Below are 18436 nucleotides of genomic sequence, written 5' to 3'. Positions count from 1 at the left end.
GCCTGCTGGGGCCGGGCCCAGCTCCCGTTCACAAAGTTGGGCCGAAATTACGGGCTGCATATGCAATCCTGCTCGCATGTACATGCCTACTCTCTTTCTCCTACTTTCCTTTTTTTTTTCTAGACCGATGGCATGTACTTGTACCGAGCATTTTTTTTAGGTAATGACTTTATAACAGCAGGCCGTATTTTTTGTCTAGTTGAACGGCCAGTTCCATCTACTGCCTTGCGGATCCAACGAGCCAGCGCTCGCCGACCACGTGCACCCGACAGGCCGGTCCCACGTTCTAGAAAGTGAAGGGTCTCGTCTCGCGTGCCAGTTCATTTCATCTGCTCATCTTCTCTCTAGAGTTTCTCTCTCTCCAGTCTCCTCCATCCGCTCCCGCATCCACCAGCAAATTTGCTCGCATCACCCACCGTCGACGCGCACATCTGGATTCCCCTTGGGATTGAAGCAGAGATCAGACCCTGGCGAGTATTTCCCCAGCGCTCTCACATCATTTCTATCTACGGCATTTTGATTTTGGATTTTTCCAGCGTTTGTTTTTGGTGGAGGTCATCGACGCGAGCAACTGGAATTGATCCAGAAGGGGAGGGAGTGCTGGAAGCGCAGATCACATAGGTGAGCTCACACTCCACGCATCTGAATCTATGCACAACTTGTTTCTAATTTGGGCGCTTTTTTTTTGCGCGGACTACAGCATCTAGTGTGGCTTTGATTGCGGTGGCATATTTAGAATCAGGTGAGCGACCTCCCCAACCTCTCCCTTCCGCGGGGTGACCGTGTGACATCCAGAGTTTTAAAATGCTAAGTAAGAAATATTAAATATGATATCATGCATAATCAACCAAGAAAATGGAATCGAATACATTTATGTGTGCATGCATGTGTATGTGTATAGATGTATAGGTCAGAAACCGTAAATAATTTTGTAAACCAATGCGAGTATACATATGAAATCGAATAGGCATCTCTCTAAAATCATGTTAAATCAAAGTTTTGTTGAAGTCAAAGAGAGAAAATAAAAGTTTGAACATACAATGACAGGTCCTTTGAACCGTATTATTCAAAGATTTAAACTATCTGTCAAATTTCAAACTAATCTGCTTTGAAAATAATTTCTAAAATATAGCTCAAATGATTTTTTGTCCAAAACCAAAGCTGTAGGTTTTCAAAAGATGAACAACTTTTGTGTTCAAAGTTTTTCGAGTTGCCACACAAAAATGGGAGAAAAATTTGAATTTCGAAACGTATAGTAACTTTTCTAACGTACACAAGTTTTAAATTTTACCTTTCAAACGAAGCCTCAAATGAATTTTTGCCTAAAATGAAAGTTGTAGATCTCGAGATTTTGAACAACTTTGGTATTCAAAAGTTTTCCGTTTGAGGCCATGAAGAAGGAGAAAAGCTGAGTTTACAAACTGGACTTTGGAACTTCGAGTTATTTACAGCTTTGACATCACCACCATCTCTCCTCCCTCCTCTGTTTCTCGCCGTGACGACGCCGTTCGTCGACGGCGAATGTCGGGGACGGCATCCCGTCCACTGGTCGGCCACGCGCCGTGCCCCCAGTTCCTCCCCGACGCTTCTCGACCTCTCCACGAGGCGCCATCTCCCTGCGCGCACGCCGAGGACGGTCGATGCGGTCGACGCGCCGAGGACGGTCGACGCGGTCGACGCGCCGAGTCGTGCCGTGCGCCACTTCTCCATCTCCCCTGCTCCCTTGGCCCTCTCCTCTCCCTTGAGCTCGTGCAGCATGCGTTCCCACCCTCCCTCTCCCCCTTCCCTCTCTGGCCCAAGCAAACCGAGCCGAGCTCGCCCAGAACCACGGCCATGGCCGCCGCCATTGTTGCCGCGGAGCACGGGCTCACTGAGGAGACCCCACCTCCGGCACCTTTCCGCCCGAGTAGACCCCGCAGCGAGCTTCCTCTCGCCATGGCGCAGCTCCTCGACCCGCTCGCCTCCGCCCAGGGCCGCCGGAGCGGCGCCGCCGCGGTTCAGACCGCCGCCGGTCGCCCGCTCCACGTCGAGCTCCCACCTCCGCCCTCCCACAGCTCCAATCAACCCCGGGAACGGCTTCACCTCGCCCCAACGGAGCTCCCAAGCCCAGCCAAGCCGCCTCCCCCTCGCCGGAGTGCCGTAGCCGCGGCACAGGGCCGCCGCCGGTCGCCGGCGCCCGCGGACAGCCCGCTTCGGGCCACCCCAACCCCCATCGAGACCATCTGCAGGTGCGGCTCGAACTCCTCTTCATTTCCCCCAACCTAGCCCCCACCTCCGGTGCCTCCCCTCGCCGGAAAACGCCGCGCAAACTCTCCTCTGTTCTGTCCTGTCCGCCAGGGACCTTCCCTGAGAAGAAACAAACTTCCAGGGGCCTAGATGCAAAAGTTCGCTTCCTTTTTCTTTTGTTTTCAAAAATAGAAAACTTGTAAATTCCATATAAAATCTTAGAAAAATCAGAAAAATACAAACTAAAATGTTTTCGAATCCTTAGATCAAAACCTACAACTTTTGTTACAGTCATATGTTCATATTATGCTTCTAATTTAATCTAGGATAAAGATTAGATTAAATAGCACACAAATGTATCTCCTGTTGTAGTCATGAACTAAGGCTAGTTTTTGGAAACTGTGCTACACCCTAGATGAATAGCTTGCTGTAAAAATTTGAGGACATTTTGACTACTCTAGATATAGGTTTCATTAGATCTTGGTTTATGCCTTTGTTAAATAGAATTAAATACACAGGGTTCTATTTTAGTTTTACTGAGCTTAAATTTTTACATAAGCATTACTGTAGTTTCTAGATGCTATAGAAAAATTTTGGGAATTTTTAGTAAAGTATAACTAGTCCTTTTGATTTATTCATGAATAAAATTTGTAAATCAAAAACCCTAGTTTATTTCATTAGAAAAATCTCATATTTTTACTAGAGCTTGGTTCTCAGAACATGATCATGCCTGTAAAATTTTAGCCACTGAAACTAAGTAGTTTACTCTGTAGATTTGTAGTTAGATAAATGCCTAGGAAAGGAATCTAAATTCCTATGCTTGCTATATAGCTCAATAAATTATGAAAACTTTACCACAAGCTCATCTTAAGGAATCTAACCTACTGGTCAAATTTCATTACCAGAACTTGCAGTATTTACCCTAGAGTTTTGTTTTTTTACACTAGTAGTAATAGATTCATGAGTTTTTTATGATTTATTTGTTACATCAAATGACCTGAAAATGTTACTGCGCACTAGTGAACCAGTAAAGTATCTCTTATAACAATATCAGCACTATTCTATGCTTTTGCCACATAGAGTAAGAAGTGAAAGATGATGATGATGAATATGGTTGGTTGGATGATGAAAGATAATTATTTCCACCATGTATGCTATTGGATAGATGCTCACCTAGAATGGTTAATTGAACTAGAACCTGAATGCTAAAATATGAAATTAAGGATCTACTCTCTATTGCTTTTCGGCAAACAAACCCTCAAGCCAAAAGCATTGCATGTCTAGATAAAGGGCTAAGTATACCCTTAGTCGGGTAAGCCTTGCTGAGTATTAGTATACTCAGCCTTGCTTGTGGCTTTGTTTTTCAGGTGGTGCATCGGAGGTTACGATTGACGTCATGTACGGGCTTCATCATGACGTCTGGTTTCGACGCTAGACTATCGTTCGTTTTTCGTCAAATTTGAACTCTGTTGTACTTTTATAAATTCAAACTTGGTTTGTAATAATAATTCAGTTTCATAATCTGTATTGTAAAATTTGTGGAATGTTGTACTCTCTGAACTGCTTTGTCGATCCTGTTTCAAGTGGTTTAATCGGGATTTTACCCGACAGCACTGCCAGATTACTCCGTTTTAAGTGCGTGTTAACCCTTATTATCGTTTGATGATGGTTAGCGTACTTAAGCCGGATTAATTTAGGCGGGGCTGAAACCTCTCTCTCTCACTCTCTCTGATTTGGGGTGCCTTTTACTTTCAGCTTTGTTTCCATCGCCCAGTGAAAGGATGGGGTTGGGGGCGCAGGCGGCGAAGAGTGATTCCAGCGATTTTTGTTCCTCTCATCACCAGATCAAGGGGACTGTGAGGTGCTGGGACATCGAATCGGTGCCCGGCCTGTGCTCCTCGCCGGCGGTCGCAACACCGGGCGTTTTTCAGAGGTAAACCCCATGCCCATCGAATCAACTAGATGCATGCGATTCCCCCCGGGTATTCTCCTGTGTGGGTGTTGTCTGGTCCTCCATGCGATTCAACCCGGTTCGGCTTTTGTCTTGGTGTTTTTTCATTTTTAGGATTTCATTTCTATATTGCTGCATGTATTTTTAGCCCCCACCCACTGGCTGCAGTAGCATTTTGGTAGAGATTTGTTGCAGGAAAATTTTATCTATAGGGGAGTGATTGGCGGCAGCAAAATTTTGGTGGGAGTGTCTGCAGCGCTGGTAGAGATAGGTACTTATCTTGTGGTTCAGCAGGGAGTCCAATCGATGCAAGCCAATGTTGATTTCTGGCCTTCTACAACAGCTGCTCCAGATTGATACAAATTTTACTGCACTTAGCTCATGTAATTTTACCTCTATATGTGTCAGTTTTTAATCAGTTTTGATAAAAAAAACCCGGTGGTTCTATAACTTTTTCCTCCATCTGACAACAAATGCTTATTTTACTTTTACTTAATGACTCAAAGTTGTAGCACGTCTCCTAGCTTTTGCATTGTTTCTCATGTAGGAAAATTAATTTGGGATTGCTGATTGTTTTCCTTAATCATTACCTTGGTCTTTTTTATGCTTTTTGTGTGGTGAGCAGCGGCACTTTGTGTTTTGTCCTTTTTTCAGTGCCCTCTTTTTGTTTGGGACGCTGTAAATATGGATTGGTCTGAAGATGCAGCAATAGCACAGTCACCATTAGAGATGGGCTCAAGTTGTACATGTTTATAAATTATAGATTGCGTTGATGTTGTTTTTGCTGTCTAAATATAGTTTGTTGATTTATCGCGACTCACACTGTACATTTTTTAGTTGATCTGACTAACAAATCATATGTAGTAAACTACACATATGCTTTAAGTTGCTCCTGAGATCATTATAATATATCTACAACTCCTAGAAAGAATGTTTATTGTTGTACGAGTAAAGTATCATCAAACCATATAGTTTGAGCAAAATGGTATGTTCATTCATCATGGGAGTTATCTATGCTAATACACCACTTAAAGCAGGCAATCTTTTATCGACCATTTCATAATTCTTCTTTTATTGTTTGCCATAAATAGTATGTCACATACAACTACTAGCACTTGTGCAATCACCATTCAGCAACCTGCAATGCAACAAGATCTTTTATTGGTTTGATTATTTTGGCCAGCGCGACGGCGTGGACCCGCACGGCCCGAGCGGACCAAGAGAGCATGCGACGACTTCCATAGCCAGCGGTTTGTCCCTAGGAGGCCTCAGCTCGACTAATGGTTTTTAGGCCTTCTCCTCCAAAATATTTTTTGATTCATATCATTCCTTGCTTTTATCGCTAGTTTTCAATCCTTTTCAGTAATTTTATAGCATAACCATGATATCTTTCTTTTGGCTCTCACCAATACATAGTAGATAAATATCATAGTTGTAAATTAGGCAAAATGATGTAATTCATTAGGCTATAATATGCTATTAAATTAGGCAAACCAATATACTTTAGTAGGCAATAATAGGATTCCCGAAATATCAATAATACAGGTGTGTTCTACATCCATTCTAGATTAGCATTTTTGTACTTTTCATCAGGCAAAACAATGCGATCAACAATCATATTTTTACTTTACTATCAGTAAAAAGTATGGTTAGAAAAATGCAATTTAGTAGGCATTTTTTCAGTCTTTACTGTTGCGAATTCAAAGCCCCTAATGTTAAATTTTTGCTGCTAGTGGGAAGGGCTGCCTCCTTCTGGTGAGAAATTGTAGAAAGGTATGTCAAGCAGACCCATTTCCTTTTTTAATTCAATATAAGAAACAATATAGAATATACCTAGTTGCTAGATTTTTGTTTTTAGCTTAACTAGGCATCCATATAATTGTGTTTTAATCTTGCATAGGTGTAGTTGATATAGTTGAGCAGTGTAGTCTACATCATATCGTTGAGACCTTAAATGTAAATATAGTAGAGAATAAATAACTAAGATCAGGACCTGGGCTTGATGGTTGCATCATTTTTACCATTTCTATCCCAGCCACCTGATAGTAGAGGACAATAAGTGTTTTTTTGGCTGGCTGGGGCATTTGACTTGCCACTGGATATTGGACTGAAGCTAGTATGCTTTTTTAGACATGCCATTTATTCATCAGAAGAACGATAGCTTAACTGAATGATAGCTATGAGGAGACAATTTGGAGACGATAGCTTGATATTGGTTTTTGTTGGGCGGGGGGCTGTAGCAGAGATACGGTAGCTTGGATAATTTACATATGCAGAAACCAAATAGTTGCTTTTTTAATTGTGTATACCTTCAGGGTATAGACAACACTTTTTAGTATATTTTTGCGATTCACCTGATAACCTGGTTAATGCGATTCAAATAACCACACCTAGCATTTGTCATGTAGGCAACTACATCATTTATTGGATTTCATGTAGGCAACTTACGCTAAATGAACATGCAAATTATTAATTTTAGTTTAGCATTTTTTTGTTCTAATTTAGTATTTTTCATGTGTATATTTCCACAAGTAAAATGAACATCTCACCTTGGTACTTGAATTGTCATTTTGCTTATTTGATATCATTAAATTGTTTTATCCTTGTCCATTGTGTATTAGTATCAATATGTATTGATGGAAAAGGTTCCGGTTAATGTGATTGTATGAGATTATTTTAGTTTTCATCCCAAATAGATGCATGCCATGTGATGTTCGGTTCTTATGAATTGTGGTTGTTGACTGTGCTGTCACCATTTCAATAACCAACATAGCTTTTTTCTTACCTATTGTGTTCCAGATTAAAATAAAATTGTATGCATTTAAATACTATCCAACTAGCATTTAAAATGTTCACATGAAGCAATTTAGAAAAGTTTCTACTTTCTGTTAATTAGTACATAAGCGTTGCATGCAACTTTTTCCTCGGTAGGCAAAAATGTAATTCCAGATTAAGAAATATAATATATTTCAGTAGGCAACAACATGTTTCTGTATTATGGAATAATATGGTTCTTCATAGGCAACAATATAATATATTTCAGTAGTTGCCTTAAGTAGTATATTCACATACATCTACTAGCACTTATACTAGATATTATTCCTCTACCACTATGTGCAATCAGCATCCAGCAACCTGCAATGCCATAAGATCTGCCATGCAATGGATAGTGATTACTAGTTTGGTTTGAATTCTTTGATCCTACTCGCATTGCCATTAGCATGAGTTCTAGTGTTCTTGACAATTTTCTAATTTCTTTCTAGCTTTGCTACTCTTCTTTTCAGTTGCTCATCGCTCTTATCTGGAGTGGAGCAAGAAAGAATCATCAGATTTCTCAATCTCTACAGCTGAAGAAGTGTGGAGAGGATGCAACTTCACGGGTGAACGACAATAAGAAGTATTTTTCTCAAATAGTAGAAGCATTTTCAGCACTTTCCAATATCAATTACTAGAAGCATTTCATTACTTTCTAGTAGGCAAATACATCAATTACGAGACGCATTTCAGTACTTTCCAATAGACAAATACATCAAATACTAGAAGCATTTTCAAAACTAGGCAATAATATTGGCAACATCCTGCCAAGTCTTCAACCTCTAGTGCTTTCCTCTAATTATGTTATTTTCTTAAAAGCATTGTAAGTCATGGTGTGGTCAGGAAAGGAAGCAAATAGGTATTTGTTGTAATGTTATTTGTTTGTATATATTTACTCTAATTTTGCTTCAAATCGATCTGTTTTATTTGCTTGTATATTTATTCAAAATTGTTTTAGAGTTTATTATGATATGCTTTCAACTTTCAACAAAAGTGCTTTTGGAACTTTATGAGAAAAATATCATTGAAACATATTGAAGTGAGATCTTGTTTTGATGATTTTATTAAGGGCAACTCAGTGATGCAATTAGATTTTAGTTCCGATGCTTGGTTGAAAAATTATAGCATTTTTAAACCTCAAATTAATTTGCATGCGCTGACATCATTATTTTTGTTCTTATTCTGCGAAACGCAGGTAGGTGGCAGTTATTTTGCCAAAAAGGGATAAACCTGATACCGGGTTGCTATAAAAGGAAAAGCCGTACCGCCGGCCTAATTTACGACCAGCCGTACATTAGCCGGATCCTTTTTTTTAATAACAGCATATAAAGCAAAATGATTAGTGTCTCACAAAATTGCATATACAATTATACAAACCTTGTCGTGCCAAAACCCAAAGGCTCACTCAGTCACTCTTCAGACACGGCACACATCAAAAGATTATTACTGTAGGCCATCATTCCATGGTGTCACAAAAGGCTGGAAAACTGTCCCGCTATCTTTGATCTGTCCCTAGTTCAGTAGTTCATCATATAAGCATAGCTGCACCATAAAGAATTGAAATTGTTGCAATAATTTAGCGTAGCAACAGCGCGTAATGTATATACATTATACATCAGATAGCTGCTATATAAGGGTCAAAATGTTACAAGAAGTTTTGGTGCCTACAGCACCTTATAGAGGGGGCTGGGGCCATCAACTAATGGTGGCTCTATAGACCAATGAATGCCAGGGGCCGAAAATTTCAACCGGTGGCAGCCGCAACCCTTTCCCGATCTGTGCACTCCTCTTTATCGAACTCCTCTATCAACTCCCGTTGCCGTTTTGTGACCTCCCTGAAAACAGGAATGTTTTTGTGATTACCCTACTGATTTGTTGAATAAAATTGAAATGACAATTTGCTGGAGGCGGCAAGCCGTACGTTGGAATCCTGATATTGAAGTGAACATACTGATTCCCAAACATCGATGAGTTTCTTGCTTTTATTCCTGAAAATAAAAGTATATATGTTAATTACATTACTATCATCTGACAAAAGAACAGAAAAAAAAACTAATATCTATCATCCAGCATGCTTTCCCTTCCACCAGTTATCAAGGAGCAAAAGGCCAGAGTGCAATCCAAAAATCCATTAAAAAGGGACATATGGTAACTCCAGTAACAAACCTTTGCCCCGAAGGACGACCTTCTCTCCCGGTTGGGTACCTTGACGAACCTAGACAAATAATATCACGAGCATGGCAAGAGTTAGGGCATCAAGTAGAGGTATGCTGCAGTGATTGGCAGTCATGCAGGAAGAATGTGAAACGTCATAAGAATGAACACATACCTTGACGGTAACATTTCCAGTGAGGGTTGGTACCAAGACGGTTCCACCTAAGACAGCCTGTAATGAGCAGTTTACTGTTTTAGAATTTAGAGCTCTTCGAGGGAGGGAGGGAAACTATTTAGACAGCATTCCTATGAGAGTACCAAACTCTGGACTGGTGACCTTGATCAAGCATGCCTGTGTATGCAGAATCAAGGACTCAGGGTGCTTGCGGCCATGGAACTTTGGGCCCACATTAACATGCCATGCCTCTGAATGGATATCCACCTCCACTCAACAGACCTACGCGCTCGTCCCTTACACCATTGTGCTCTGGGCTAGTGCAGTGTGCACCCACCAATTCCATTGACTGGTATTTGTCAGTGTGCATGATAGCTGCTCTGGCATGCCTGGCCGTGTGAGGGACCGTGATAGCTGCTCTGGCATGCCTGGACGTGCCTACTTGCCCTTGCCACCAAATCGTCCTAGTCCAGCCATGCACATTTACTGGCTAGATCTACGGCAAGTGGCGACTAATAAAGATCAAGAGATGGTATGGTATAGTGTTTGGAAGAGTCAATGGAGGCTTGAGTGGTGGAAACGCCAGTGTTGATAGAGGCTAATGGTCAGATGGCGTATCTGCCCAGTTGCCACCAGACAAGCCTCAGAATGAGAATTCAGATTGAGGGGAAGGATGGATAAAGAGGTAACCGAAAAGATGTGTAAAAATAAACCTCTTGCATGTGGGAGGCAGTTTGTTGAATTCTATGGCTGGGTTCAAGTGGAAAAAAGGTATCCAAGCACTTTGTTAGTTCTCATGGTATACCTTTTGTCATTTTTCTCTCCAGAAAAGAAAAAAATAACATATCTAATGTTAACTAAATCCTAGCTCAAGTCGGATGCATCCATCGTACACCATGTGATGGTACAAAAGAAAGCAGGATTGCTTACTGTGTGCTTGCTAGTAAGATGTAAATTGATTTATTTGAAACAAAGATGGAACTTGCATAGCATGGACATGTACCTCGATCAGAGTGCAAACCAAAAAAAAAAGTTAGAAGAACGAGATTGACCTGGGAAATGCTTAAAACAGAATCAACATGCACATGGTTGCCTTCTCGTCGAAAGATAGGGTCCTCTCTGACCTGTAATAGGAAAATGAAAATTAATTTCATCTTTTACTTTCTTGAGATCTTGCATAGTACTGACTAAAGTCAGGGCAAGAATTGGCATATACAGAGAAAAAAATTGAAATGGAACCTTGATAGTAACATAAAGATCACCAGGCTTATTGCGCTCGACATCTGCACCGCCCTTACCAAAAACCTTCATGGTGTCATTATCATCAATTCCTGAAAAGGGATTCCAGTTATAATATACCCAAAACACAAGTATGGTAATACCAAGTACCATAATTATTTTATAACAGAGCAGCTCAATGATTTATTTGCCTTGTATATTTAACTTAGTAGTGCTAGTGCATAAAAGACGTTATATGTATAATACCAAGTACTCCAGTTGGAATCTCTTTTAATTCCACATAGGCTAGTAGTAGTCTTAATTATACCACTAGTTTACACTTTACAGCATACAAACCACCAAGAAAAAAGAAATATATGTAGTTAACATTTTGTATAATGAACACAAAATCCAGATAGCATGTCAAGCATATACATATATCAGTAAGAAACTTCCACCTTACCTGCCATTATGTCTAGCTTGACTGACATTTTCCCCTTAACTACCTGGTGTCCTTTGCATGTCTTGCAAAAATTCTACAAATCATTTTTCAAGTTAGCCATGAAGAAAAAAACATCATCACAAGTGATAAACCACATATATAGGTATGCAGTAAAATGTTTGTCAGAAAAAGTTTGCCCCTAAAGAACTAAGTACACTCAAAGCGACACGAACACGAATGTTGCTTAACATTTCAAGGAATGACCATGGCCCATAACAAATGAGATTTTATAATGTGCAACTTACTGCAGAAATTAACATCGGATAACCAAATTTACATGAATATACTAGTGAAAAAGGATAAAAATTCACCTTCACAATTTTTCCGCTTCCACTGCATATCGAACACGTACATTCAACAGTAAATATACCCTTCTGCATGAATATCTGCATTCATGGCAACATGTTGATGGTCAGAGCACTCCTAGCTAATATACTGTTTTTTTGTGGTAATCCAATCTAATATACTGTTATTGGAGCTCCAAGCACACAAGACAGAACAAGGAAACAGTTAACACTTTCAGTTCCAGGGATGGTGGGAAAAAAATTGCTTTGAATAACAGAAACAGAAGGAATTTGTGAACGGAATCAACTTGCTAATATACCATCTATTATTAACTGGAGGTGCTGATCTGTAAGAAACATGCCATGGCAAAATGTGTTGACAAAGGATACTTACCACACCGGAACCTTTACATGTTTTACATGTTTTAGGCACAGTTCCAGGGGGGACGCCACTTCCATCTGCAAAAACAAAATAGATGTTCGGATTAAAAACAAGAACAAAAGGGGAGGATCATCAATGAAATGAACAGAAGCACATACTGCAAGTTCCACAGAAAGTATCAGCTTCATATGTAATGGTTTTTCTGCATCCTTGGACAGCTTCCATGAATGATAGTTCAACAGAAACCTACAGTTCGTGGGATGAAGAAAACAACCATTGCATCAATATGTTTGATTGAAAGCAAACAAATACACCAAAAACTAATTGAACCTTGACATCTTGGCCTCCTCTGTATGCATTATCAAAGATCTGTCGGACAACAAAATTAAAATATATGAGGTGCGTATAACAGTTCAAATGCAGATAAACAAGGAGTGAATTATATGCATAAGAGAGTTGAAAAATGAGAAGAGGAATTTGCTAAATATTGAGAAGGTACTGTTCAAATCATGTTTAGTCTGCCGCATGACAAATGCTAATATGTTGTTTATATTAAAATCAAAAGCTGTGTTCATTTCATGTTACAATATAGACAAAGGCCTAGGCAGAAGAAAGAAAATAATAGAACTGCATATAAAAAAATTAGAATCTTGTAACATGATTTTTCATGGCCACCTGCATACAATTTCTTTTCCATTCATGTTTTTCACAGTTGCAGCTGGCAAAACAATCGAACAGAAATATCGCATATTTAAGTTGTGAATCATAGGTCTCATGCATAACTTCACCAAATGACAGGTGTAATACAATGAGAGTACAGATCAATCTAGGGCAAATTAATGATACATAAAATAAAATCCCGAGGACAATTGCTCTTACGTCAGTGAAGATGTCACCAAATGGGTTACCCTGAGGAAAACCCTGCCCTGCAGGGTCACTGCCTGATGCATGACGCTTATATCCTTCTGGTCCAAGCTGCCAATTACAAAAGTTATACTAAGCACAAAATAACTTACTGTTATGGCAAAAGAAGGTTTCATGGGTGATGGAAGTTAATGCTGCTACCGACTATGCAAGCAAAGATAAACACATAAGGTACAAGCTTATCATAGTTTTATATTATCACAATTTTTGTTTCATTAAAAAAAGAGACATGCCAGTAACCTGATCATATATTTCACGCTTATCATCATCCTTCAAGACCTGAAAAATGCACAGATAATATCAGCATTTACAATGATCATGTACTACAAATTTATGTTTCATAAAAGGTAACTAAATTATCTGCAAGAACCTCATACCTCATAGGCACGGTTAACTTCCTGAAACTTTTTTTCTGCATCAGCATCAACTTTATTGGTATCAGGATGGAACTTCTTTGCGAGCTGGAGAAGAATGATAAGATCAGTAAAAACAAAAGTTTCTCAGATTACACAAAGGAGAAGAAACCAAATCAATGGGAGCAAAAATGGAAGAAATAAAATTATTGAGAGGATGATACAGTCAGCATGCAACAAATAAATGGCCAAACAAGTTTGTACTGTAGCATTTGCATTGGTGGAACAAACAAAAGCATATAAGCCAAACAACACACCAAAATTCATTTGGGCCATTCCTGTTCAGCACTCAAGTACAGTAACATTGGGGAATTAAGGAATATGAAACCCCAGAAGTTTAATGATGTCCAATCAATAGACAATACCCTAGCTTTGTTTCCAAAGGAGGTGTACATCCACACTAAGACAAATAAAGATGCATACCGCATAATATGCCTTCTTTATATCTGGTGCAGAAGCATCCTTGCTCACTCCAAGCACATCATAATAATCCCTTGCATTCATCCTCCATGTGGCTGACATCATGGAAATGCAGATGTTTTATCATAGGCGACTAGTGCATCAAAAATAATAGCAACCATGTTTAAGAAATAAAATTTACAATTTACTTAAGAAGCAACCCTAAGCACCAAAGTTGCTTAAGAAGCAACCCTAAGCACCAAAGAAAACTTAGTATCAGCAACCGCAAAGACAATCCAGTTGTTTATTTTCGTGCCCCAGTATATTTTTTTTTAATATGGGGTGCCAAGTGTTGGGTTTTATGATCTCTAGTCTACCACAACTTGATTGGAAATAAAAGGTTTGTTGTTGTTGTTTTTTATGTGTATGGATCATCATTTAAATTTTTGTTTTTTGGACAATCTTAAATTTTGTGTAACCACCTCATTTAAGTCACATGCAAATAATTGTTCTCCTTTTTCAGAGAGAGGGGGTGGGAAGATGATCTGTTTGTAGTGTAAAAACAGAAGAAGAAAAAACATAGCACTGGAGATCACTTGGGGTGGTGGCTCTTAAATGAATCAGATGATTTAATTACACGAATCTAACAAAGTTGTATGCAAATGGTAAAAATGCTGGCTCCCCGGGTAGAAAGCAGAAAGATGGGCTAACCTTAACCAGAACATGTGGTTTGTTTTAATTGTCATTTCGGGACCAGCTGTAGCATATACATCAAGCCACAACTACTTTCACAAAATGAACTACTGCGTATGAAAAAATGGAAACGTAAGCCATCATATCGGCCGATACTCACCATGGAAAGACCTGCTCGGGCACCACCAGCTCGTGCTCCGCCGCTCCCTCCCTGCCCAATTCACCGGATTAGCAACACACGTGCACAAGCCTGTCTCGAGCAATCCATTCGGAAGGCATCAAACCTTCCACGCAAAGTGGCTCACCTGGTTCGAACAGCCGCGACGGGCCGGTCCACGCCGTGGCCGCGGCGGCGGCGAGGTGGCGGGAGAACAGCTGGCGCTGGCACGGAGGCAAAGCGGTTAGCCGCAGGGACTCTGGGTTGGATGGAGGAGAAAGTGAAAGGGGATGAGAGACTGGGGTAGGGGGCTCACCGTAGGGGAAGACATCGCCGCGGCGGCGAGCCTTGAGGCGGCGGCGCGCGCCATGGCGGCGGAGGTGGGCGGTGGAACCCTACTTTGCAGCAGGCACGAAGGCGAGTGGGGCCTTGTGGCTTAAGGCACAGCAAAATGTTTTAGAGTCCGATTTTCGAAAATCGAAAGAAAGTCCATTTCGATACCGAGCCGGCGAGCCCTCCAAATTTAAGTTCAGCTGGAACCCAAACAATCTGCTTCATAAATGAGATTTATCTTTCTTTTATCCATGCATCAGCTAATTTTTGTATGTTTCAAAAAATATTTGAAAGGTGACATAGACAATCATAATTTTATTCGAAATATAAAACAAGAAATTCTTATGAATGCTTTGTATGTTAGAGCATTTAACACTAAAACAAATAATATAATAAGTACTCCCTTATAGTATACCTATACCTTCACTAATCGGGTACCCGCGCTACCCGCATCTCGGGTAAAATTACCATCCTAGAGCCTACTGAAAATAACGGTAGAAACAACTTTAAAAAGTACAGGTAGAAACAGGTCGCATCATGTAACTTTCTTGAATCAGCTTAGGAGCGAGCCATGAAAAAGGCTCTCTACTCTCTACTCAGTTAGAAGTCACACGTATAACTGATAGTTAAATTATTACACAAGCGGAACAATTTATTTTGTTACAGAACAATAGAATTTTTTTTGCAACAAAAAAAATATTCCAGCAACAAAACAAGAATAGACTGATTCGCAAAATATGAAATTATTATGAAGGATTGGCTGCTGTAACACTGCTTGCACATCACGTACCCTTAGCGCGAACAAGGCCCTTTAAAACAAGGCCTAATGGGCCGAATTGGGAAGCACCGGTCCAAGACAACCGCACCCCGCCCGCATCGGTCCGGTCCAGGTCCAGGACCGCCCACCCGAATCTCAAAGCGCATCGTCCCGAACCAGCCTCAGGTCAGAGCGCGGTCGAGAGAGAGCGGCCATCGGCGAGCCTGACCTGACGGGAGGGTCCCCTACCTCGCCGGCGGCGGAGCCGAGATGGTGGCTGCGGAGGGCAAGAGGTGGCGGTTCGCCATGGTGTGCTCGTCCAACATGAACCGGAGCATGGAGGCGCACTCGCAGCTGGGGCGCGCGGGGCTCGACGTCGAGTCCTACGGCACCGGCACCCACGTCAAGCTCCCCGGGCCCTCCCTCCACGAGCCCAACGTCTACGACTTCGGCACCCCCTACGGCGCCATCTACGACGATCTCCGCCGCAAGGACCCCGACCTGTCAGTACAAACACTCTATTGTCATCTTCCCTCTCCTGAGCCCGGGGAGCCCATGAAGCTTACCACATCCTTGTTGTCCCCTTGATGCTCCTTTTATTTTTTCTTGATTGATTAGATAAAATACCGTTGATTTTTATGGTTTTGGATGGGGTTCGTACGAGATTTAGCGTGCATTTGATGGAGACAGATAGCAACCATACTAATCTTATGCAAATTTGGGGGAGCTTTGTTTGCAATGTATCTATCTACTAAGTAAACCCTTGTGAAAAATTGTTTGAACAAGACAGGTACTTGCTGATTGGGCCGTCAGGAATGTTTCTCCTTGCTTGTTTGTGTGTTCCTCTTGCATTCTCGGTCATCCTTCATGGTAACTCGAAACTGTGGATTTTCTGTGGTGAACCATCCAGGTACAAGAGGAACGGGCTGCTGCCAATGCTGAAGAGGAACACCTCGGTGAAGCTGGCACCTCAGCGGTGGCAGGACAATGCTGGCGATGGAGTGTTTGATATGATAATGACCTTTGAGGAGAGGGTCTTTGACTTGGTCGTTGAAGGTAAATTCATTCACCTCTCAACAGGAGCTTGGTTTTGGTCTAGGAGAATAGATTCATCGATCAGGCGGTTAAAAGTGGGCATGCACTAATGGAAGCAAAATATGTTGTTTATGTCCAGATATGAATAACCGCGAGCCAAAGCTGATGAAGAGCGTGCTGATAATCAATATGGATGTCAAAGATAACCACGAAGAAGCTGGTGTTGGGGCAAAGCTTGCTGTAGAGTTGTGCCAGAAGGTATCAAAGTAACATAACATTTTGTAGTGCATAAGCTGTTCCCACTGTTGACTGGCTGAGCAATCAGTAACTTGCCAAAATACTGGGGATCTAATAATGCCACATAGACGTGGGACCTATAAGTGTGCTTAATTTGACAGTAGAATTAAAATTAAGTCTTAAGTTCATGACTTCAAGTAAATAAAAACTGAATGATAAAAATCAAAATAGATGCCACCGACCTGAATGAGTCAAATGCCCAAAGAGAATCAACCATTACACTCCTAATCTAGTTCGAGAGTCGCAGTTGCCATTCAATGATCTCATTGCATGCTTAGGGAGGGAGGGAGTTTTGCTAGTGCTGGTGGGAGGCAATTGATGGGAGCAAGGAGAAAGGGAATGTAGAGATAGGACAGGCTGCCAAGTGGCTAGGGTTTGTCAATTGAGTGGGGATCCTGCAGGCCAAGGGGTGCTCCTGCATTTCCTAGCATGATTGTATACTGCAGTAGTAATAAAAGTGACTTTGCTAACCAACGCTTGCATTCATTTCTTTCTCTGTCACTATTATGGTTATAGCAAACTATTTACAACCAGTGGATTCTCACGTAATTTGATTGCCCTGATTGGTGCATATAGTTGTATTTCATGGGTGTTCTGTTTGGTATCTATGGTTAATAAGCTCAAATTCGTGACATTCCCATCATCCCATGTTTTGATTTTCTACTTGAATGTTGATATTATTGCTAACATTCATATATCTGTAGAACCCCCATTATCAGTGATTTGGAAATAAAGGCACACATCACTGTTTCCTCTTGAATTTTGATCAACTATGTAGTTCATATCTTGAGACCTCTTGTCCCTTGAAAAATAGTGTAGGAGAAACATTTCAGTAGACACCTTTTATGCAGTGAGAACCAGTTTATGAAATGACAAATGAGCATCCTCAGTGTAAAGAACTTTCCATCTTATTTGATAAAATGATGTCTATTTGAGGTATTTCTTTTATTTCCTCATGTAATGCCCCTAACCAGTTATCATTGCAGAATGCCCTTTTGTTCTTGTCATTTTTTTTTTGCCAAAATGTTCTGCACGACTGCACCCCATGTCCCCATGGCAGATACTCAGTTTTGCAAAGTTACTGCATACATTTTGCAAAATTACTGCGTACAAATTTGAATGTACCAAGGCAGCCGTGCTTGTTTTTGGTGAGCAAATTTAATTTATTTATTTTGTTTTTCCATTCTAGCTTGAAGCAATTGATGGTGACTGGGAGGAAATTATCGATGACCTGATTACTGGATTCGAGAAGCAGCACAAGCGGAGGCTTGCATACAGCATTGCATTCTACTAACTTGTATAGCTCCTGTGTGGGACACCGAAGCAGCAGTGGACGGTGGATAACTCTGGCATTCTAGTAAAATCTGCACTGCAATGAAGCATCAATGTTGTGGCAGTGTCGCTCAGGTTCTTCCACGCTGAAGAATTAACCTAAGAAGAAATATCTGGTAGCTATTTTTCGTTGTGTTATCAGTGTTGGATGGTACAGATGATGCTGATGTTGCATTGAAGCCATCATCTTGATTCTTGAACTTCTCATCCAATTTGTAATGTTGTTTAGATTTGAGTCATGAGTTTGGGTTCTGTTTGGAGTTTTTAGTAGGTAGTAGTAGTAAAATTCAGAAAGCAAAGCCATACAAACAGGACATGCATTTCTCGCTGCCTGAGTGCCTGACTGACTAAAAATCACTTGGAATGCATTCATGTATTTTTCTGGTCACA

At 40.8% G+C, this 18436-nt stretch overlaps 3 protein-coding genes across 3 annotated transcripts; 2 read left to right on the top strand and 1 right to left on the bottom strand.

Moving 5' to 3' along the window:
- The first annotated feature begins 60 nt into the window (after window positions 1–60).
- LOC120700355 lies at window positions 61–7927 on the top strand. Its single transcript, XM_039984574.1, has 7 exons — window positions 61–78; window positions 200–470; window positions 537–621; window positions 708–742; window positions 4071–4159; window positions 5361–5427; window positions 7462–7927. The coding sequence occupies exons 1-7, from the start codon at window positions 61–63 to the stop codon at window positions 7569–7571; spliced, it is 675 nt and encodes a 224-aa protein (XP_039840508.1). The 3' UTR covers window positions 7572–7927.
- A 592-nt stretch (window positions 7928–8519) lies between these two features.
- On the bottom strand, window positions 8520–14757 carry LOC120696817 (chaperone protein dnaJ GFA2, mitochondrial-like). The gene is made up of 18 exons (XM_039979827.1): window positions 14609–14757; window positions 14441–14516; window positions 14296–14346; window positions 13467–13558; window positions 13008–13091; window positions 12871–12909; window positions 12586–12681; window positions 12037–12075; window positions 11865–11952; window positions 11719–11783; window positions 11352–11426; window positions 11002–11074; window positions 10560–10651; window positions 10373–10444; window positions 9321–9377; window positions 9158–9206; window positions 8913–8979; window positions 8520–8826 (listed from the first exon to the last, which is right to left on the bottom strand). The coding sequence occupies exons 1-18, from the start codon at window positions 14660–14662 to the stop codon at window positions 8736–8738; spliced, it is 1260 nt and encodes a 419-aa protein (XP_039835761.1). The 5' UTR covers window positions 14663–14757; the 3' UTR covers window positions 8520–8735.
- Window positions 14758–15533: 776 nt separating this feature from the next.
- On the top strand, window positions 15534–18436 carry LOC120696819 (RNA polymerase II subunit A C-terminal domain phosphatase SSU72-like). Its single transcript, XM_039979828.1, has 4 exons — window positions 15534–15885; window positions 16293–16438; window positions 16557–16675; window positions 17904–18436. The coding sequence occupies exons 1-4, from the start codon at window positions 15653–15655 to the stop codon at window positions 18006–18008; spliced, it is 603 nt and encodes a 200-aa protein (XP_039835762.1). The 5' UTR covers window positions 15534–15652; the 3' UTR covers window positions 18009–18436.

The sequence above is a fragment of the Panicum virgatum genome, chromosome 3K (genome assembly GCF_016808335.1).
Source record: "Panicum virgatum strain AP13 chromosome 3K, P.virgatum_v5, whole genome shotgun sequence".
NCBI classification, from domain to species: Eukaryota; Viridiplantae; Streptophyta; class Magnoliopsida; order Poales; family Poaceae; genus Panicum; species Panicum virgatum.
Note: the sequence above shows the minus strand (reverse complement) of the source record. Positions and strands in the feature narration are given on the sequence as shown.